The following is a 22,445-nucleotide window of genomic DNA, read 5'->3' on the forward strand; positions in this document are numbered from 1 at the left end:
GGATAGAAGAAGTGAGATTATAATAATAAATATTAAATATAATAAAAAGATTTAAAAATATCTTAAAAATAAAAAAATAAAAAAATCGTAGAATTAATTCACGATTAGTTTGATTCATGATGAATTAACTCATTCAATCCATTTTTTTCAAACTCAAATTTATTAAATCCAACTCGATAAAATATAGATTGGACGACTAATAGGATCCATTTTGAGACCTTTGAATATAAGACACATTCGACCAAACCCTAAAAGCCGCACCACGTGTCCTTCTCTCTCTCTCCCGCAGCCTCTTTGGAAAAATCCAAGTTGGATTTTTAACTGAAACTGATTAGATTCACCTACTAATTAGGCACATGTTTCATGTTTTTAAAACGCAGCGTTTAAGCCCTCTCTATCAAACCCCCCTCTCCCTTCCCTCTCCATCTCCAAAACCCTCTGTTTTTCGGATCAGAAAACGTTCCTTCTTGTTCCGACAATGGCGGCGACGTTGTACAAGTCCTGTCTCCTTAAACCCAAGTCCCCCACCACCAATCAACTCAACCCTCCTCTCCGCCTTCGTCTTCCCACCCCGTCAAGTGGGTTTCGATTTCAATACCCGAGTGTTATTCGATCGAGTTTTTTATATATAATTTGGGTTTTTTTTTTTTGCTGTTGGTGTTTCTCTTACAATAGGAGTTTCGGTTTTCGGAAAAAGGCGTGGAGATGTTGCCGCGAAAGCTTCGATTGAAATGGCGGAATCGAACTCGAGGCCTTCCGTTGTCGTCAATTCCAGTAAGAAGAACAGCCCCATTATCGTCATCGATAATTACGACAGCTTCACCTACAATCTCTGCCAGGTTCTTTTCAAAAATTTGAGACTATCTTGTGTCATAATTTCGGATTTGTTCTCCATGTTCAATCTGTTTGATTCTGTCCCGTCGAATTTCTGTGGTGAAACTTGTTTAAATCATCCCTGCGTTTGTTGTTCATATTTGATTTGTAAGATTCTGTTCTATTGAATCTGTGTGAAAACATCAGCTGAAATGACCGTTTAGATCGAGAACAAGAATTGACCCGACCCACGACCCAAAACAAAATGGTTCAGCCATCAATCCGTTATTTCCGCCATGGAAAAGAACCTGAATCTGAACCTGAGTCGTAATGTGTGTGAATCTGATCATCTTTGAGTCTTTAAATTTGTGCAAGTCTGTAACTTTATTGGATATTCACGAGTCATATGATCTCTTCTTCTTCATTATAAACTTTTCATTGCTGATTCGTGAACCACGATGTTTTTCATGTGATACATACTTCTCATGACAAAAGTTCTTTACCTCTGATTGTTTCCTCAGTATATGGGCGAGCTGGGATGCCATTTTGAAGTTTACCGAAATGACGAGCTTACAGTTGAGGAGTTGAAAAGGTAAGAAAGTGTTTACTGTTTACATACTGCCCTGATCGTTTTGACATAATCTTGTGAAATGTGGTGTTGATTATTTTGATTATCTATTCGCCAGCAAAAATCCGAGAGGGGTGCTAATTTCTCCTGGACCTGGTAAAGATTCAATCTTTGTAATCCGTTTTGTTGTGTTTTCCGGCCGTAATAGCACATAATATAATCATAGCATTGAGACTAATTGGTATACAATGCACATGTGTATGCATAGGCACACCGCAAGATTCCGGGATTTCTTTGCAAACTGTTTTGGAACTCGGACCAATTGTTCCATTATTTGGTGTATGCATGGGTTTGCAGTGTATCGGAGAGGCATTTGGAGGTTAGCATGACTACAAAGATCCTTACTTGCTTCCAGCTCTGGACCTTTTGTATAGCTCTTGAGCAAGACGGGCTTGGAGATTGTTACACAACTTTTGTGGTAAACTTGACTTTTGCAGGGAAGATCGTGAGATCCCCATTTGGTGTAATGCACGGGAAAAGTTCAATGGTTTATCATGATGAGAAAGGGGAAGATGGATTGTTCTCTGGATTATCAAAGTATGCAGTTTTCTTTCTGTTCTTATTCGACTTCTATTGTATTTTAACAAACCCACATATCATATTTTTCGCCATCTATGGCCACAGTGAAAATCACTTCTCCACTAGAATTTGCAGCCAAGTTGAAACATTTTTTCTCTGTTCTCTTTCCAGCCCTTTCCTTGTAGGAAGATATCACAGCCTTGTGATAGAGAAGGACTCGTTTCCTCACGAAGAGCTCGAAATTACAGCGGAGACAGAGGATGGGTTGGTTATGGCAGCCCGTCACAAGAAGTACAAGCATATTCAGGTATGTTATTTACATCCCCCGGGGCGAAAAGACAGCATTTTTTTCCCCGAGTTTTTTCGTTTGTTTCTTGAAAACATGTGGTCTGTGGTGTTATGACAGGGAGTTCAGTTCCATCCGGAGAGTATCATAACAACCGAAGGCAAGACCATTGTTCGCAACTTCATCAAACTTGTAGAGAGAAAGGAGGCTGAGACAGTCATGTAGAGGAGCTGCTTTCTGCCTCGTTCTTTTTCTATACAATCAATATATATACATTTCTAGTTTTAAGGATGATTCTTGTCATCTTTGTTACATTAAAATAAAGCCATCAAGTATTTCTTCTCATGGACCCTGAAAATATTCGTTGCTTATGTCAATGCTTATGTCATCATGTCTCCTCCGATATATATATATATACACACACATGAGTGTATACTCACTTGTGTATCAGAAATCACATTCATATTACTCAACAAATTCGACGTGTTTGAAAATCTTGGCAACACAAAATCTGCCCCAAATGGTTTACCAGAAACAGTGGAACCAGGCGCATTTTGTGAAGAGAGGAGGACTACTGCTAAAATACGCATAAAGGTTGACGCGCGCTTATCAGGGGATGCGACTCGTCTTGTGTCGAACGTACTCCCCGGGTGGATTCACATTAGTGATCGAGAGATCTCGGCCATTGAAAAAGGCCCAATATGGCCTAATTGGGACATTGTTATGCTTGTTGGGCCCATGATGATAAAGACGCACGGTACAACTCAACAAAAGTGATTCTTTCCCATTAGCTTTAGTTTATTATCCAATAATTACCAATCGATAATTATATTATACTCGAATCGATTGCGTTTCGGTTCAGTTTTGTTTCTATTTTTATTAAAAAATTTAGATTTTTTTTAAAAAATTCGGATTTCAGTTTTTTAAAATTTCGATTCGATTCGGTTCGTTTCTAAAAATTTCGTTTTTTCTAAAATTAATACTATTTGAAAATTTTGAATTAAAATAAAAAAAAAAATTTATTTTAAAAAAAAAATATTTTATTTTTCTATTCGGTTGATTTGTTTCGCCATCCCCATAAAAAAGTGTCGGACAAACCAGTGTTAAGCACTACCGGATATGGTCCGAATGGGTTTATAATTTATATTATCTAATAAAGTTATGTAGTCCGCGAAGCTTTTATTGTATTACACTACCCAAAAAAAAAAAAAAACGGAGAAGAACGTAAGTGCCTCTGCAAATTTGTCCTTTGTGTGTGCGTGTGGATCGAGAAAACCCTAGATTGTTGTCGAGTATCGGCTTCCTTGGAAGGAGAGAAATTGACGATGTCTTCGTCTGAATCCGGGACCGTGTCCGATTCCAACGTGCCGCTCCTCCGCCCGCGCCGCGGCGGCGGAGGGGCTGCATCTCGCCGGCCGGAGATTTTGGGAGTGCTGTTAGGGCGAGCGACGGGTAGGCGAGGGGCTTCGATGCTGGTGAGGGAAACGGCGGCGCGTGAGCTAGAGGAGCGGCGGGCCGATTGGGGGTACTCGAAGCCGGTGGTGGCTCTGGACATGCTCTGGAACACGGCTTTTGTTATTATCGCGGTGGTGATGATGTTCTGTTCGAAGGAGGAGAGGCCGAACACGCCGATCAGGCTTTGGATCTGCGGATACGCGCTTCAGTGTTTGGTTCATGTGGTTCTGGTGTTCATGGAGTTTAGGAAGAGGAGTGTGGGCCGGAGAGCTGGGGATTTGGAGGCTGGTGAAGCTCCTGTCAATGAGCATGTCAACGACAGTGAGGATGAGGTTGAGGATGGTGGTGAGAGGAACATTAGGTTAGTTCCTGTTTGTGAACCTCTCTTTTATCATTGCATAGCTTGATTGGAACAAGTTTTGTTTAGCAATTTGATTGTTTCTTGGAAATTGGAATCGTAGGATGCCACTATCTCAAATGTAGCTTCCGAGGACTAGTTTTGCATTTTTGTTTAGCAATTCGATTTGTTTTTTGACAACTTTTTTTGAAGTTAGGGCTGATTAGTAGTAGTAGTAGTAATAGGTGGAGTGGCCAGAAAAGGTTCTGTTTTTCCTTCCAAGAATGAGATTCTTTTTTTTGGGCTCAAAGGATTTGGTTAAACTAGAAATGAAATAGTCATGATCTTTTTGTTTGTTTGTTTCTTTTTGCAGCAGGCTCTTTTTGTGTGTTTTTACTTCCTTGAATGAGTCTTGTGTTTGGTGGTTCATGTTGTTGCTAGAGTTGCTCTTTGCTAGTTTTCTTGAAGTCAGTTCGACTCGAGATTATGTATTGACCGGGATATGTGTCTGCATTCTTGCTTCCTATTGTCTTAACCACGTTGCTATTAGTCTACCTATCACCTAGAGATGAATGGGTGATGTTTGTTTTTTAAACTTTGATTCTTCCTAAAAAAATCTCCAAAACGTGATGTGTGGGTATTGTCAGAATACTCGTATGCCTTTCTCGACATCAATATTGCCTTAATCCCAAGTTTATTTGGGGTCGACCGCGTGAATTCTTCGTTTTCACAAAAATTTTGTGCATGGCTTCGATTTGCTTCCTAAACCAGTTGAATATGATTCCATCTCTGTTGCAAACATTAAGTGCTTTTTCTTAGTTAAAACTTTTCTGAGGTTGTATTTCGGACTTTTTCAATCGAAAAGTGGGTTAAAATTGAAATTTTTTTTTTTTTTTTTCGTGGGGTACACTGAAATAGATGCGACTCAAGTGGTTATTTGGATGATTTTCCCGCCTCGGTAAATGCTGGGTGACGTCATTATTTATTTATTTTAGAAAGTATTTTCTTTGCAATGACAACATCAACCGACTTTGTTTCGGCCCAGTTTGATAACGGCCCATATCGATCTTTTCCGACCCATTTTATATTTATAAGCCCAACACCCGCGCACCGTATGTCATCTACATTTCTATATAACTTTTAAAATTAATAAAATAACTAACCTTTTAAAAACTATTAATTTTCAAATTGAGAATTTAATATTTTTATTTCCATTTTTAATATATTGATTAAAGATTATCCTTTCCATAAATAAGTTGAAACTAAATTTTATATGATATTATCTAAAAAAAATGGTTTTATATGGATAAAACAAGGCAAATAATTCATATAAATAAATTATATTATATTATTATAGTTAAAATGAAACTAATTTATAGGGAGTTCATCAGTCACGACGGTATGGAAACCTACAAAAAAAAAATAGGTACATGTCATGTGAGACGCTGACTAGAGAATCTTTCTATCACTTTCGACTTTTTCTATTTAACTACGACCGAATTTAATGACACAATTCAATTACAAATGAAATAATTTAATTACTTATTGTATAGTTAGAAGTGAAAACTCGAAAATAGTTCATGAGCACTCCATTCATATTTGAATAAAGAGACAAGACATATATAAATTAAGTATAATATTTATCTGCAATCACATTCGTCGTGAGAAATACGGCACTTAGTGTGTGTAATATATACACACACATATATAATATATATATATATATATGAGGAGGTGGTGGAGATTTGTAAACGTATTGTTTAGGATGAGGCTTGTATTTAGGACCGTCTCTTCTGTATTTTAGAGGAGACGGTGGTGATTTGTAGTAGTAAGGAGATTGGTTTTTGTGAGATGGAGACGAGTATGTTGTTGTTGGTGGCGGTGGAGAAGCGTAGACGTACGGTTCATAAGAGGCCACAGCCACTGCCACCGCGCTAAACACCAACGCGTATGCCATGAGAGCCATTGTTGGCGTTCCCATTCTCATTCTCTTTCTTTTCTTGATTTCTTGATTTGCTTTTGCATCTCTTTATATACTATTCTTTTTTATTTTTATAATTCGATATATAGTTTTATTACAACCTGCATCATTCGTGGTTTGGCACTCTCTCATTGCATGTGCCCGACGTGCTTGGCGTGTTGCCCTTTCAATTTTCAGTGTCTCTCTTGTACGTACTCTCTTTGAAATGTTCTAAAGATTCTCATATGATTTTGTTGGCACGATTTGTCTTAATTTGATTTATTTCTTTTTATAATAAATAGAAACAAAAGTAGTCCAAAGATATTAAAAAAAAACGTCTTGCCACGTCAGATTAATGAAGATAAAAGAAGATTCACATTTTCCGTTTTTTTAACTCCAAAGACACAAGTAGCCAAAAGATTGCTCCAACAAATACTAGGAGGAGATTCTCTCTTATTAATTACTTGATTACAGATTAATAATCATATAACGGCTTCTGCTTTGTATCACGCATATCACCATTAAAATCAGTAAAGATGCAAAAACAGAAAATTAATCATTTTATAATAAAAAAATATTAAAATAATAAACTATAATTTCTTATAAACTATATTAGATATTCATATATATAAATTATGATTATCTATGAAATATAATTGTCAAACGAACTTAACTATATTAATTGTTCACTTGAACAATATATGTGGAGCAAACATCAAGTCGTATATATGTCCACTTTCGAAAATAAATTTTGTTATACTGAATGCATAATTAATTCGTAATGGGATTAGAAAGTAGAGAAGACGTTAAAACGTTTTATTAAGGATGAGTGCAAGTTACATTATTTTGCTTCTAACCTCAGCATACATGCACCCACTCACACGATTAGGTGTGACGACTCAACTCCACGCCGAATTCAAAACCCTTGAAACATGCATGCATGCACGTACGTGCCGGTTTCAGGTTTAGTAAGGGGTAGCCTGGAACTGGCATTGTCCGACAGGGATGTTGCAGATGTTGGGCAAGTTCCTAGCAGCTTGGAACATCTGTCTCACCTGCTGTGGCTGGTGCTGTCCCTGGTACCTCACCTGTTGAGCCGCGTGCCTTATCACTGGGCACACGCACATGCGGTCAACTTGACGCAGCTCGTTGCAGCACTGTCGGAGGGCTGGCGTCCTCTGGTTCACGTCGTCGTCTTCAGTCACGAGCTCGATGTCATCATCGGCCGAGCCACCGCCGCGTTGGGCACGTCGGCGGATCCATTGTTGGCAAGCCCTGAGCTGCTGTTGCTGCTGGAACTCCCTCTGGCAGCGTCCTTCTCAACTAGGATTTAAAATCTTTGAACAATTGCATCACCGTAAATAACTCAATGTTAGTTTCATAAATAATTATCAATTTAATGGTATTTTAATAATTTATTCGAGCATTCGTAGAGGAAAAACTCAAATTCGAAAGTGATTACAAGCATTTTTTGTTTTACAGATTTTAACTCGAATCTAGGTTATTCCTGTTGTTAATTGATAAATATCAGTTTTTGCATGATATTTTTTTTATAGTTTTAAATGCATTTGCCCTACATTATGTAAAAATTAGGTTTTATATGATATTATAGACAACAATATCGTTTTCTTTATTTTTTGATGAAAATTTAGCAATTTTAGCGCAATTGAACGAAAAAGAAACAAAAATGGCATTTGCGGAGCTTAATCAAACCAAATCGAATATCACGGGATGTGCAGAACGAGAATTGGGCAAAGAATAGATAAGAACAATCCTATATATCGAAAATGTAATGTATTAATAAATCAATGAATCAATATAAAGTCTAAATGTTATATCATCGATATCCAAGAGCATCACAACATACAAATCTCACGCGGATCATCCAATCTCTTGTCTCAAAAAATTATCTATGATCTTGATATGAATAAGCATGATCATCCATCATACTTTATGCTAATTTTAATTCATTATCGTTCCTACGACAACATTCGGACAATAAAATTAGGATTGTTCAAAACAACCTTAAATTTTATTATGGAAGAACTGTCTTAAAAAACTTTTACCTTTCTCATGTCAACGATTAAATGCAATACTATTTTCTAAACAAATAAACTCTAAACTAATTCTATTTAACCTATAAATTATCCTACTTTCAAATTATTAACCAATATATCCTCATTTTATAACAATAATGATGAAGTGATGACATGACATTAACAAATTTGTCAAATCCTGCACATATAAGATTAATATATCACGTCATTACTAATAAAATATTTAAAAATTAATAAAAAATAAAAACTAAAAAAATAATAATAACAATAAAAATAGAAAATAATTAAAAATATAATACATATCTTGTTGGGATTCATTATAGGTTCCTAACATGCGATCACATCGATTTAAAGTTTAGTTTCTAGGTTTTACGCAGCAGAAGAATATATCTAACCCTAGTCAAACGTCATACAAACCAAACGTATAAACCCAAAATAACGTGTATTTTCTAAACAAATAAACTCAAAATAAAAGTATCAATCGATCTAGGGCCTCTATTAATCACCAAGAGTTGAAGGTACAACTCCTTTACATGTATCCACACTGGTGGAAAGGATTCCAAACGGTTTAGAACGAATCTGCTAGGATTTTATGAAGACAGATCGATGTCCAGGATATGGAATCGCTATTCTGGGGTTTAGAACTCAAGAGAACTCTTCTCTTTTGCTCTTAGAAGTGTCTTGGATGTCTGATCTTCGAATACCTAGGGTTTGGGGCGGCTCCCATGTTAAATAGAGTTGTCAAAACCCTAAAACGTGAAAAGGAAGTTTTCCCGAGACCTGGACCGACCGGTCTAGATTCTGGACCGGTCGATATGGACTCTCAAGTTGGGCTGATTGGTCTTGAGCCACAGAAAGGATGAATCGACCGGTCTAAGTATTGGACCGGTCAGTCTGTCTGTCTGGAACGTTTCCAGCTTTCGACGCTCGTTCTGTCATCCCGTTATCCTTTCTCGCATTCCTCTTCCCACATATAGCCCATCTCTAATGGTGTGTGATCCTGTGGGCCTATTCGCAGTGGCAATGGCTTCGGAGAACTTTCTCGAACTATCTGGTAAGCCTCTAGCAAGATACCATGACCATCCACCTTGAATTGAGTTAGAGGTGATCTAACCAAGACAAACAACTCGAGTTCTGATCCTTTGTCTCGCGATATCATGTGTTGAACAAGGGTATGGAGCCAGCCACCCTTCAAGTTCAACCGCTTTCTCGTCTTAGAAAATCGACTGATGAATAGATGCAACTTCATCTATAGTATGATTACGCGATTTCACAATCTGATTTCCACGAGGAACCCACTGATATCTCTCCCGTTGAGGAGGTGACAAGTCTCATATTGCATGTATACTATCTGTATATGATTTGTGAACGTATCTGAGCAACGCCATTATAATCATCCGGTTAAAGACAACGTTTGATGCAGTCAAGACACGACACTCCTCATATCAAATACTCTAGACATATCAGGTCTGAAGATCTAAGAACGAACCGCTACATGAGATTCAAGTCATGACTAGTGTCCATGTGACAATCTCATGCGGGTCATCCGGTCAGTCGGCCCCAACGACAACGAGCATCAATATTGCCTTAATCCCAAGTTTATTTGGGGTCGACCGCGTGAATTCTTCGTTTTCACACATTGTTGTTTGAAGTTACAGCTTCTGAAATTTACAACAATTTCAAGTCATTTTAATGACTCGTTCCCAAATAAGTCTAGGTCTACCCCTCTCTTTTTCTTTCCATCTCATTTCTATGTTCTCCACTTTTCTAACCGGAACATCTATTGGTCTATGTTGTACATGTCCAACTATATTAAACGTTCCTCTCATAACTTTTCTTCTATACCAATTATTCCTATTTTATCTGTAATACTCTCATTTCTAATTCTATCCATTCTTCTGTGTCCGTACATCCGTCGCAACATCCTCATCTCGGCTATACTCATTTTGGACACGATGTTGTCTTTTCTTCGCCAACATTCGCTATCATCCATCAATACGGGTCTTATGGCGGTACGGTAGAATTTTTCTTTCAACCGATTGAGAATCTTACGATCGCAAATAACCCCCATAGTTTGTCTCCATTTCATCCATCCAGCTTTTATCCTATAATTAACATCTTCATCGCAATCTCATCCTCTTGTTGTTTGTATAATCTCTTAAAACTACATTTTACTGGCAAAGTATGAAGAAGGTCGATACCCGAATATTCACCCGGTTATCAAAGTTGATTACTTACCGCAGTCATGATTGAAATGTATGGAGTCCAAACTTAATGGCGCAATCTAGATGATTGTACTCCTTCTATCTATTTGTGTTGCTTTCTTCTTCAGTTTCCCTCGGTCAGTTATGACATTGTTTTGTTTTCTAATGATTTGATGATAAATTTCTCAGCATGACCAAGAGATGTGAATCACTGAATACCATGGTATCATTCGTCTGGTGGATTGTTGGCTTCTACTGGGTTGTATCTGGTGGCGATATTCTTCTGCAAAGTGCTCCTCGTTTATACTGGTAACGGGTTAATCTTGTCAATGCTTTTGCAGATTCTCTTTGCTGAATACCCTGCTTATCTGATATCAGTGCTAATGCTCACTCTTTTTCTCTTTTCTCTTTTCCCGGTGTACCCGAAATGGCTAACGGCATGCAGGTTGGCCGTCGTTTTCCTGGCATTTGACGTGTTCTTCGCCATCTTTTGTGTTGCACTGGCATGTCTCATTGGAATTGCCCTATGTTGCTGCCTCCCATGTATTATCGCACTCCTTTATGCCGTTGTTGGGCAGGTATCAGCTAAACACAAACGTCTATTACAAAATACGAATTTCTCTAGGAGAAGCATTATTTGTGTTTTTGTTTTGTTTTAAACCGTATGATAATACAGGAAGGTGCATCGGAAGCAGATCTCAGCATCCTACCCAAGTACAGGTTTTTGATGCAGAACGATGACGAAAAGCCCAGTGCCAGCGGCGGGAAAATGGTGCCTCTTGACACGGGCAGTGGATATTTATCAAACGAACGCGTGCTTTTGCCTGAGGATGCAGTAAGTTTAGCTCTTGTCACTGCCAACTGATCTAGTTTTGATATTATCTTGTCTTAATATATATATATATTTATCCTTTCAGGAATGCTGTATATGTCTGAGCTCGTATGAAGACGGGGTTGAGCTCATCACCCTCCCTTGCAACCACCACTTCCACTCAACGTGTATCGTGAAGTGGCTCAAAATGAACGCCACATGCCCGCTTTGCAAGTACAACATCCTCAAAGGTAATAATGACCAGGAATGATATATATATATATATGTAGAGAGAGAGAGAAGAGGGACATTATCAGAAGTTGATCCTCTGAATCTATAAGTTGCCTCTTGTCGTGTGTACATAAGGATAATAGAGGAATGGAGATAGCGTAGAAACAAGAGTTCCGGTTTGGGAATTTTTTTTCTTTGTCAAAATGGCCGACACGAGAGTGGCGATACAAGCTGCGAGAAGTATTTATAAGGTCAAATTGCAAGTTTAGGACTGTATCTTAGGTGGGTCTTATTTGCAGGTACTCGAAGGAAAGTAAAATTACCTTTTTATCCCTAAGTTTAAAATACAAATTTAGAATTGTAAATTGAAATCCCCAAAAATTTCGAGTTTAGATTCGGTTAATTCGAAAATTTTGGCTATTCAATTATACATATTTTGAAAAAAAAAAATCAAAGTTTTGTTATTACACAATTTTTGGGTATCTAACCAAAATCTTTGAGGTCGGGTAATATCTTCTGAGACCATAGGCATTTAGGTTGAGTTTGGTAACCCAAAAAACTTCGGATATCCGATGTGTGTTCGTTCTTACCGAACAATGAATTACGAAGGCCTCAAGTTGGGCATAGTATTTTTTGGCAAGAATGGATCCTAAGGGACATTGAAAAGAGGCCAAATATCTAACCTTAAATGCCACATTGAAAATCTCAAGTTGAGAATAGTGTTTTCGACCATTGATGGTAGACCGAATGGGATCCAAGGGCCATTGAAATGTGGTTATCTAAGCTTAAATGCCACAATGAGGACGACGGAAAAGCTCGAGTCATCGTCGTCGCCTCGTGCTAGGAGAAGGGCAATTATATCTTTCGAGATCTTAGAATGATATGGTTCGTTATCCGATCGGAGAGATGGATTCATAATAACTGGAATGTGAGCTCAACTAGGATTTAAAATCTTTGAACAATTGCATCACCGTAAATAACTCAATGTTAGTTTCATAAATAATTATCAATTTAATGGTATTTTAATAATTTATTCGAGCATTCGTAGAGGAAAAACTCAAATTCGAAAGTGATTACAAGCATTTTTTGTTTTACAGATTTTAACTCGAATCTAGGTTATTCCTGTTGTTAATTGATAAATATCAGTTTTGCATGATATTTTTTTTAATTAATATTAGTCTTAGTGGATAATGATGGGAAACACCGAAACGGAACCCCTCCGTTACATTATTGTATTTACTCATATCTTTATATAAAACTATTCACATATAGTCTTATAAAAACTTTTTAATTAAATAACAATAAAATTTAGTAATATACTTAACAAATTTTATAGTTTTAGAATTTAATTTGTAATCAAGTCTTTTTTTCAAATATAATTGTTTTCAAATTGCAAGTTTATAAAAGTTTTTTTCATAATTATATTTTCAAACTTATCTATTGTTATTTTATAAATGAATAAATCTAGTATAATATAACAATACATATTTATTTTGGTTCATCACTTATTGGCTTCATCACTTCATTATTTTTAAAAGTTTTTCTTTAATTTTTAAAATTTTATTTTAGACTAATCATTTTATATTTTAAAAGTTACTCATTTAATTCTATCATAATTTATTTATAACCAATCAAAATTTAAGAAACTTCCACATAGGATGCTTAGGTGGCTTCACCAAATCTCTTTAAACTTCTTTATTAATATATATAGATTTATAGTCTCTAATCTATATATCGGTTAGCTTCATAAATTCACCTCAATGTTTCAAACTTTCATCCCAATAAGTGAACTTGTCATATATAGTTATCAAATTGGAGTTTGCTTCCAAAAGTCTGGATTTTTATGGTAGACTTTGAATATTATTAAAATATATAATAACATTCTAATAATATTGTCGTATTGAAAAAACTTTTTTTTTTTAAATTTTATTGTCAACAGAGTGAAACTTTATTAACCGGATTAACCTTTACCAAAAAAAAAAAACTTTATTTCGAAATTTATTTCCCGACCCAAACAAAATCAAGGATGATGCCATTGCCTACCGATACGTAAAAGAATCAACTCTCCAACAACATATGATTTCATTTCACTTTTTCCACACCAAAGACCAAAACGGCAATACCCAAATAATTCACTCTCCGCAGTCATCAATCAAACAGTAGCTGAGAGAAAGTTTCGATTTTTTTTTTTCGCTCTCATTTTCTCGGCCGCCAAACAACAATCCGGGAAAAAAAAAGTTTCCATTTTTCTTAAGAGTTTCGTCTTCAATCTGCAAAACCCAGTTTTTATTTTCTCGGCTAACCAAACGTACATGGCGAGTGAAAGTGAAGCTCCTCGTCAGCTCCATGTTTTCTTCTTCCCCTTCATGGCGTATGGCCACATGATTCCGACTCTGGACATGGCGAAGCTTTTCGCAAGCAGAGGAATCAAATCGACGATCCTCATTACCCATCCCAACGTTCCAATCTTTCAGAAACCTGTCGAAGTTTTCAAGAACAAGAACCCTAATGCAGAAATCGGTATCCGGGTCCTGGATTTTCCTTGCACGGAGCTCGGATTACCCCAAGGATCCGATAACGCCGATTTCCTCGACTCTGCCGTCATCGAGGACATATTCCCTATCGTTCAGAAGCTTTTCTTCTCGACCAAGTTTCTCAAAAACCAGTTGGAGGATCTCATCGAAACATTCAGACCGGACTGTCTGGTCGCCGACATGTTCTTCCCCTGGGCCACGGAAGCTTCCAAGAAGTTTGGAGTGCCGAGACTTGTGTTCCACGGCACGTGCTACTTCTCTCTATGCGTTTCGTATTGCATCAGGCTCCATAAGCCACAGAAGAATGTCGCTTCGAGCTCTGAGCCTTTTGTGATCCCTCATCTTCCTGGTGACATTGTTATCACAGCAGATCAGGTCACGGATAATGACGAAGATGATGAGATGGGGGAGTTTATTACAGAGGTCAGGGACTCGGAGAAACTCCCCATGATTGTGATTTGCATCCAATGCATATGATCATTACCATGATCATCAATCACACTTCATGTAACGACCCGATGCCGCTACGGAATGATAGAGTTGTCTCCACACACCAACATGGAACCTTTAACCGTGTTGTGTCGTTACTAGCACACATCCCGGAAAATATTTCCCAGGAGATCACCCATCCTAAGACTACTCCAAAGCGAGCACGCTTATCTTGGAGTTCCCTCGAGATGGCTAACCGAAAAGGTAGATACATCTTATTGCTATGAGTAGTTCAATTAATTCCTTTAAGTTATCTTTGACTGTGTAGTCCCATACCTACACAACTCTCGGGTCCCTCTCATTCCGGTGCGTTCGATTCATCCCTGTACCCCCTACCAGAAGCTCGTTAGGAACTGCTCCTTGTCCATGCCTCTCGCACCAGCGATCACTCCCCGCCCTCCTACGGTATCCTAGTCTGTCACAGACCCACCAGCTTCCGCTTGGTTCATCCTCGAACTACACTGTACTGGGAGTGTACCGGCTCTGATACCATTTTAACGACCCGAGGCCGCTACGGAATGATAGAACTGTCCCCACATACTGATAACATGTATTTTGGTGACATTTTGATATAGGATGTCTAGTGCATTTTACTCGGTTTTGCATATTTATAGGCATTCTAGAACACATTTGGTCTCGATATTGCTTGGTTGCTTTCTCTGGTGTCAAAACAGGTATTCATGCATAAAAGAGAGCAAAAGGAGTGGAGAACATGGACTACGGAACATCACAAACGAAACGGGAACATTTGGAGTTGTTCCGGAGAAAAACACGAAGCCTAAAAAGTTAGATTTTTCAAGTCCAATAACTTCCACTCTATAAGTCTAAATTGTGCAGTCTTTACTCATTGGAAAGCTCTCTTCAATATCTACGCATAGACACCAAGATCGTACAAATCCGATATTGGAGTAGAAAGTTATGAGCTTGGTCCGGCGGACCAACCCTGTTTTTTTTCTTTTTTCTTTTTCTTCATTCTTTCTCGGTCGTTTCCACCCGTGACGATCCTCGTGCCTCTCCCCGGCATTTTACCATCAGTTTTTGGTGATTACGTGATATCTCTATTTAATTATTCATTTTTAAATAATTAAATATTCGAATCGGGTTTCGGGGTATTACATTATGCATTTACATATAGTATTTAGGACATATAAGATCACGTGCATAAAACCATTTTGAATATTGATGTGATGATCTATGGCATGAGAGAGTAGAAACGTCTTGAAAACATTGTGATCCGTTGAACGTGGTTATGTTTTGTTGAATTGATTGCTTGACCTTTAGGATTTTCTAGAATGGTTTGTGAGATAGAAATTATTGGTTGGAACCCATGGGACCGATGTTGTCTAGCCAAGAGAAACGTTTCTATAAGAACATTTCCCATGTTTGCTGAAATCGGTAAAGTCTATTATCAAATGCATTTTTATTTCTTTATGTGTAGAAAAAGATAGTGAGCATCTCTACACTATGCTGTCATTATCTCGTCAACGAAAATTGTTCGAGGACATGAGTGCATCGATTAGATGGTTCGGGTCTAAGTTGTGGGTCGGGTCATCCAATGAATAAAATCGACAAAAAGAGCGATTATGAGCCCTTCAACTTCAACGTCCTAGGAACCCGAGATGCTAGCAAAAGAAAAAAAATCTAGCTAGATGAAAGAAAAAAAAAGAGAAGAAGAAAAAAATGAATACCCAAAGCGTAGACTAGATACGATTAAGTAGAATGGCGTGATAGGTTCGAGAAACATGCTTGGTAGATGATTGAAGTTCTTGGATTGGTTCTTGGTAGCGTATAGATCCCATAACTAGGAAAGACTATCCTTTAGAGAGGGAGATCATATTAGATAGACTTGATCATTGTTCACGGGGATCTAGGTCGGATAGAGGTTTCGCTCTCGATTATCATTTTGAGTTATGTCATTGTCTCGCCCTTTTTTCAGACTGCTTTTCACGGAGTATTTGCTCGAGACGAGCAAAGGTTTAAGTCTGGGGGAGTTTGATAACATGTATTTTGGTGACATTTTGATATAGGATGTCTAGTGCATTTTACTCGGTTTTGCATATTTATAGGCATTCTAGAGCACATTTGGTCTCGATATTGCTTGGTTGCTTTCTTTGGTGTCAAAACAGGTATTCATGCATAAAAGAGAGCAAAAGGAAAGGAAAACATGGACTACGGAACATCACAAACGAAACGGGAACATTTGGAGTTGTTCCGAGGAAAAACACGAAGCCTAAAAGGTTAGATCTTGCAAGTCAAATAACTTCCACTCTATAAGTCCAAATTGTGCGTTCTCTACCTCATTGGAAAGCTCTCTTCAATATCTTCGCATAGACACTCGCATAAATCCGACATTGGAGCAGAAAGTTATGAGCAAATCTGTCAAGCATGTTCGAGTTGAAGAATCGACACGGACCGTGTTGCATTCTACACGGCCGTGTTGTGTCTGTGCTGAAAAAAGTGAAGTTTTGCTCAGAGAATTGACACGGACCGTGTTGTCATTTGACACGGCCGTGTTGATTCAAACTCGCCCGTGTTCAGTCCATGTCTAAAGTGCATATTTTTAACAGAGAATTAACACGACCGTGTTGCATTCGACATGGCGTGTTAAATTACGGAAAAACTTCCTATTTTGCATCCGTACTTTCGTTTTCAGCAAAGGAAGAAACCGAGCCGCCAAGCCAATAAAAAGAGGATGTCTTAGACTTCAGAAATCATCGAGATATCACAGCAGAAGCCAGAGAACTCGAGAGAGAATCAAGACGGAGTTTCCCGGGAGCAGAGATTGAAGAATCGTCGTCGAGAGATCGCTGCGAGTTTTTTCTCTATCTGTTTCCATGTTTCTCTTTATTGATTTGAACTCGTTTGTTCTTATGGGTAGTGAGTAGTCGTTTCACTGTAGCTAGGGATTTAACCTTATAGGGATTTGTTTGGTTTTTATTTTCCGAGATTACGTTATCGATACTCGGCGGTTTAATTGAATTGAGTTTATTGCTTTTGATCTTCTTGGCCAGTTGATTGATTGATTTTAGATTCTGATTTGCAACGAGAGTTGAGATTAGATTCGGAACGAATTCATTGAATAAATTGATTAAGACTATTGAGAGATAGGTTAATCGGTTTAGGAACTGTGATGGTGATCGTTAATGCATTTGATATTTTAATCTATTAGGTTGAGAGATCGATAGGTTAAATTATTGGATAGTGGATTTAGGACTTGAGAGAGCCAAATCTGATATTAGAACTTGAGATCCCCGATTAGAGTTCGATATTCGTAGATTCTCCATCCTTAGAAACAATCCCTGCGCGCTAAGGTTATCCCGAAGCTACGGTGGTTTAGTTATCTGATTTACTTAGTTTATTTATTGTTTTATTTTCGGTATTCATCTATTTTATCTGATATTTGTTGATCTGAATCTTAGTCGAATCTTGTTCTTAGTGTTAATTATTCCCTGTGTTCGACCCTAGTACTATAGTTGATCCGTATCCTTGCGATATTCGCTGTATCTAGGTTTTTATCACTTGAGCATTATTTTTATACCTAGATTTGCGTTATCACATACCAACATGAGACCTTTTAGCGTGTTTTGTTCCCACTCGCACACATCCTGAAAAATACTTCCTAGGAGGTCACCCATCCTAAGACTATTCCAAAGCGAGTACGCTTAACTTTGGAGTTCTCTCGAGATGGCTAACCAAAAATGTATATGCATCTTATTGCTATGAGTAGCTCAATTAATTCGTTTAAGTTATCTTTAACTGTGTAGTCATATACCTATGCATCCCTCGAATCCCTTTCCACTACAAAAAAAAATCCCAAATTCCAACCAGCAAATCCGTTGGAAAGGCCGAAAATCCGTTGGAATTCGACTTTTCCAACGGATTTCCAATGGATATTTCCGTTGGAAAACAGTCGTTAGAAAACGCGGTTCCGTTGGAATTCCGTGGCAAATTCCAAACGAAATTCCAACGCCGACATCCGTTGGAATATTTCAACGGATTTCCAACGGTTCTTCCGTGGTATATTTTCAACGGAATTCCAACGGATTTGTTCATCAGAATATATCAACGGAAATTCCAACGGATATCCGTGGCTACTTTCCGACGGGACCGTTAGAATATCCGTTAGAAATATTCCAACGGATTTACAACAGTATTTGCCACGGAAATCCGTTGGAATATCCGTTGGAAACGCCGTCGAAATGTTACAACGGTATTTACAACGGCAGTCCGTTGGAATTGAAAATTCATTCCAACGGATAGCCGTTGGAAAACCCGTTAGAAAACACAAAAAAAAGCTCAACGATTTGTTCGAGGTTAGTCACTTGTTGCCTCGTCGTCGCAAGCTATTGCTCAAGTGTCTCGATCCGCTGTTGTTGTTCGAGATCGCTCTGCATGCCAGAAGGAATTGCTGCACCGAAATCATCGAACAATTCTCGCTGCAATCCTCCTAATCCATAGATACGACCCTTATTTGGAAAGACCGACTAAAAAATGAAGAAAATATTTAAAATTGAAATAAAGTATTAAAATATAATATTTAAAAATGAATTATTATAACTTTTACCTCCACATAGTAACGATCTTGGTCCGATGCAGAGAGACCGGATGAAGAACCCGCTGAATCGCCAACATTTTGCGAGAGTTGGATAAGTCTTTGAGTTACCGTGCTTACAACAAAATAGAACATAAATAAATATTAAAGAATTGAAAACATATTACCATTTTGCATTTTTTTTTGTCGAGTGTTTTTTTTTGCTCCGTTTTTTTTGTAGATTTGAGAAATGGGTGATGGGGAAGAATGGGGACGTCGAACGGATTTAATGCTTCAGAATTTTCAATGGATGCCCGTTGGAAATGGCGATTCTAACGGGCATCCGTTAGAACATGCAATACGGATTCAATGTTTCAACCATTACAACGGGAGTCCGTTGGAAATTTCCAACGGATATCCGTTGTAATTCTGGTGTCGATTCGATTGTTGCGCTTCGATTCTAACGGACGCCCGTTGGAATACATGTGATATTCGAATTCTGCGATTCGATTCCAATGGATGCCCGTTGGAATTTAACATTTTTTTTAAAAAAAAAATCTCAAAAATACAAAGAAATATGATAGATTTTTCAAAATACAAATACATATGAAAACAATAAAAAAAAATAAGTCTACATAGAATCTTCATCACTTTCATCATCCGGAGTTGTATCATGGTCCGAAACGAATTCGTCTATATCGTCTTGTACGTGTAACGAATCATCAAGTAACTCGTCGTCTATGTCAGGAAGTGCAAGTGTCTCGTCGTAATCATCATCTAGTCGGATGGGAAGAACCGGATCTTCGAGTTGATCTTGCATTGGTTCATCGAGATCTTGTGTTGTCGACGACGAATCCACGATTAATCTTCGTGGGTTAGTCTTCAAAACAGCCGACCATTGATCTTCCCGTCGCCGTTTCACCGATGTCGCAGAATGTTTCGGATATGGAATGAAGCATACCTGGTCTGCCTGATCTGAAAGTATGAAATGATCGTACTTTGCATATGAACGTTTCGGGTTTATGTCAATACCTCCCCATCGATTTTTCCGTGAGCCGCGTCCCGACGTTGTATCAAACCAATCACATCTGAATATGATTGTTTCGACGTTTGGCTCCTCCTGATCTTGTGATGAGTTTTGCTCAGCCAATGCCCCAGGGAAAGCATCTGTCACCATTTCAACATAAGGATTTCTTACATCTTCATCTACATCATACCTCTGCTCGGCCGAGACATGTTCTCCCGCCGTGATTGTCCGAACTTCTTCTCCATGAAATCGCCAAATATAATAATCTTCAACAAATCCCCTTCGAAATAGATGTTTACAAACATCTTCTGGATGTTGGTTTAGTGCTCTATGATGTACTATTTATGAGCTTTATTTAGATACATTTGATGTATTGATACTTTCCACAGGTTTTATGAGAGTATTTAATTCATTACATGTTCTTGTATACTAGATGTGTTATGAAATCCATGTATCATTATGAATGATACTAAACTCCCTAGTCTTGTGTCATTATGGGAATGATGACATAATAAGACTAGTATGATGTGTGATTGATGATCATATAGATGATCATAGATATTGGATACGATCACAGTCATAGGTATTCGTTGGAGAACGGAATACTGGATTGACCCGCATGAGATTGTCACATGGACTAGCGTCATGACTGGAATCTCATATGGCGGTTCCATGATTGGATCCTTAGACCTGAGATATCTAAGGAATCCAACATGAGGAGTTACGTGCTTTGATTACGTCAAACGTCCTGCGTAACAAGAGGACTATAAAGACATGCATCAGGTATGAAACGAATCATGTGCTGGATTGTAGATAGTCAAGACGGGATTTGTACTTCTCGCTGGGCCCCTCGTATGAGCGAGACTGTAGAAATGTGTGGCCGCACTATAGACGAACGTCGTCTATTTCAGACAGTCGAACTCAGTGAACGAGAAAGCAGTCGAACCTGATAAGGTGGCTTGTCCATGCCTTATATTCGACATATGATATCGTGATACAAAAGGATCATCAACCGGAATCATCACTGGCGTTCGTAAGATCACGAACAAACTCTATTCGAGATAGGTAGTCATAGTGTCTTGCAAGAGACCGCCTATGATTTGTATATCCGGAATGGAGATTTTGGATTATACTGCTATATCGAATGAGCCTACAGGGTCACACACGCAGGAAAGGACAAATGCACGAGAAAACGTCGAGAAATCAGGACAAGAGGTCCGGACCGTTCAGTCTAGGAGTGGACCGAACAGACCGGAGCATCTAGTCCGAACGGACCAAATTGTTGGACCGAACGGACTAGAGAGTCCAGTCCGAACGGACCAAGTGTTGGACCGAACGGACTGACCCGTCGGTCCGAACGGACCTAGTTATGAGACTGGTTAGGGTTTTATCAAAATTTTTGTTTTACATCCGCTGCGCAAACCCTAGAACTGATCTCTTAGGAATAGGATTCGCTTACGAGATCCCAGAAAAACCCAATAGTGGTATCAGAGCCTGGTTGCTCTGCATGATTTTGTTAGAACCCGATCACGCACGTTTTAGGATTTGAATTGTTTGAATCCGTGTTTGATATTGATGCTATGCATGATTTGATTATGGATCTACGGTAGATTTCATGTTCTTTGTTGCATAGTGTGCAAGAGGCTTCTGTTCTGAGTTCGCAGGCGAAAACGGGGTCGAAATCGGATCTGAATCGGGACCGAAACGACGAAGAACGTGATCTGATCGCATTTTTCCGCCTACACCGAACGGTCTGGTCCTCTGGACCGGACGATCTAGGGTTCGTCGTTGCTCTGGACTAGACGATCCAGTCCGTTCGGACCAAGATATTGGACCGAATGGACTAAGGTGTGTAGACCGAACGGACTGCTTAGCTAGTCCGTCCGATCTAGGTCACTAGTCCGAGAGAGAAGGTCCGAAGGGGCAAGAGTCCAGACCATTGATCTGGACCGAACGGTCTTGAGAGTTCGACCGAACGGACTGAAGAGTCAGACCGAACGGACTGACCATTCTAGACCGAACAGACCGACGCAGACCCGAAGACCGAACCGCCTAGACCAATCGGTCTGGGCCTAGACCGATCAGTCTAGGACTCGACGCTTCACCAAAATTTGATTTTTCGATTCGGGATCTGGTTTGAGCAAAGCTTAAAACCGATCAAATGTGATTCTGAATAACATGATTCTTTCTTATGGATGGTCCATAGTGAATGAATGCATGTAACTTAATCAAGATATTAGATATGTTTGATTGAGTGAGAGCTTCGGGATTGGGATTGCATAATCGATTGGATTGTCTATTCGGATTATGTACAATCGTTGTACAGAAACCGGTTAGATTTATGACCTCTACGAGTTAAGCACTTGTCAAGGCCTCGATCGTACGTGTCATGGGCCATGCCAAAGCTGGGTGTGACATATTATCTTGGTGAGGCAAGATGGAGAAATGGTGGTTCTCATAGCTTGAAAGTAGATGCTTGATCTAAATGTGGTTTCGAAAATCCCTTATTTATGTAATGTTAAGCGTGTACCTCCCATTACTAGAGCGCCTGTCAAGGCATCGA

General features: G+C 38.7%; 4 protein-coding genes across 4 annotated transcripts in view; 3 read left to right on the forward strand and 1 right to left on the reverse strand.

The window, feature by feature from the left end:
* Positions 1-402: 402 nt before the first annotated feature.
* On the forward strand, positions 403-2,637 carry LOC104809791 (anthranilate synthase beta subunit 1, chloroplastic-like). The gene is made up of 8 exons (XM_010535867.2): positions 403-578; positions 676-839; positions 1,335-1,405; positions 1,500-1,537; positions 1,650-1,760; positions 1,879-1,978; positions 2,132-2,267; positions 2,367-2,637. Exons 1-8 carry the CDS (start codon positions 479-481, stop codon positions 2,469-2,471), a joined length of 825 nt encoding a protein of 274 aa, XP_010534169.1. The 5' UTR covers positions 403-478; the 3' UTR covers positions 2,472-2,637.
* Positions 2,638-3,401: 764 nt separating this feature from the next.
* Positions 3,402-11,638, forward strand: LOC104809792 (E3 ubiquitin protein ligase RIE1). Its single transcript, XM_010535868.2, has 5 exons — positions 3,402-4,062; positions 10,449-10,568; positions 10,705-10,837; positions 10,936-11,094; positions 11,177-11,638. The coding sequence occupies exons 1-5, from the start codon at positions 3,572-3,574 to the stop codon at positions 11,339-11,341; spliced, it is 1,068 nt and encodes a 355-aa protein (XP_010534170.1). The 5' UTR covers positions 3,402-3,571; the 3' UTR covers positions 11,342-11,638.
* Positions 6,794-10,126, reverse strand: LOC104809798 (sweet protein mabinlin-1-like). Its single transcript, XM_019202136.1, has 2 exons — positions 9,901-10,126; positions 6,794-7,313 (listed from the first exon to the last, which is right to left on the reverse strand). Exons 1-2 carry the CDS (start codon positions 10,124-10,126, stop codon positions 6,964-6,966), a joined length of 576 nt encoding a protein of 191 aa, XP_019057681.1. The 3' UTR covers positions 6,794-6,963.
* A 1,666-nt stretch (positions 11,639-13,304) lies between the features above and the next one.
* Positions 13,305-22,445, forward strand: part of LOC104809800 (probable WRKY transcription factor 9) — a 20,918-nt gene continuing 11,777 nt past the window's right edge. Inside the window, exon 1 of the mRNA XM_010535878.1 lies at positions 13,305-14,288. Coding sequence (XP_010534180.1) covers positions 13,614-14,288 — 675 coding nt within the window. The 5' untranslated portion in view covers positions 13,305-13,613. The remainder of the gene's footprint in view (positions 14,289-22,445) is intronic.

The sequence above is a fragment of the Tarenaya hassleriana genome, unplaced genomic scaffold, assembly GCF_000463585.1.
Source record: "Tarenaya hassleriana unplaced genomic scaffold, ASM46358v1 Cleome166, whole genome shotgun sequence".
Lineage (NCBI taxonomy): Eukaryota > Viridiplantae > Streptophyta > Magnoliopsida > Brassicales > Cleomaceae > Tarenaya > Tarenaya hassleriana.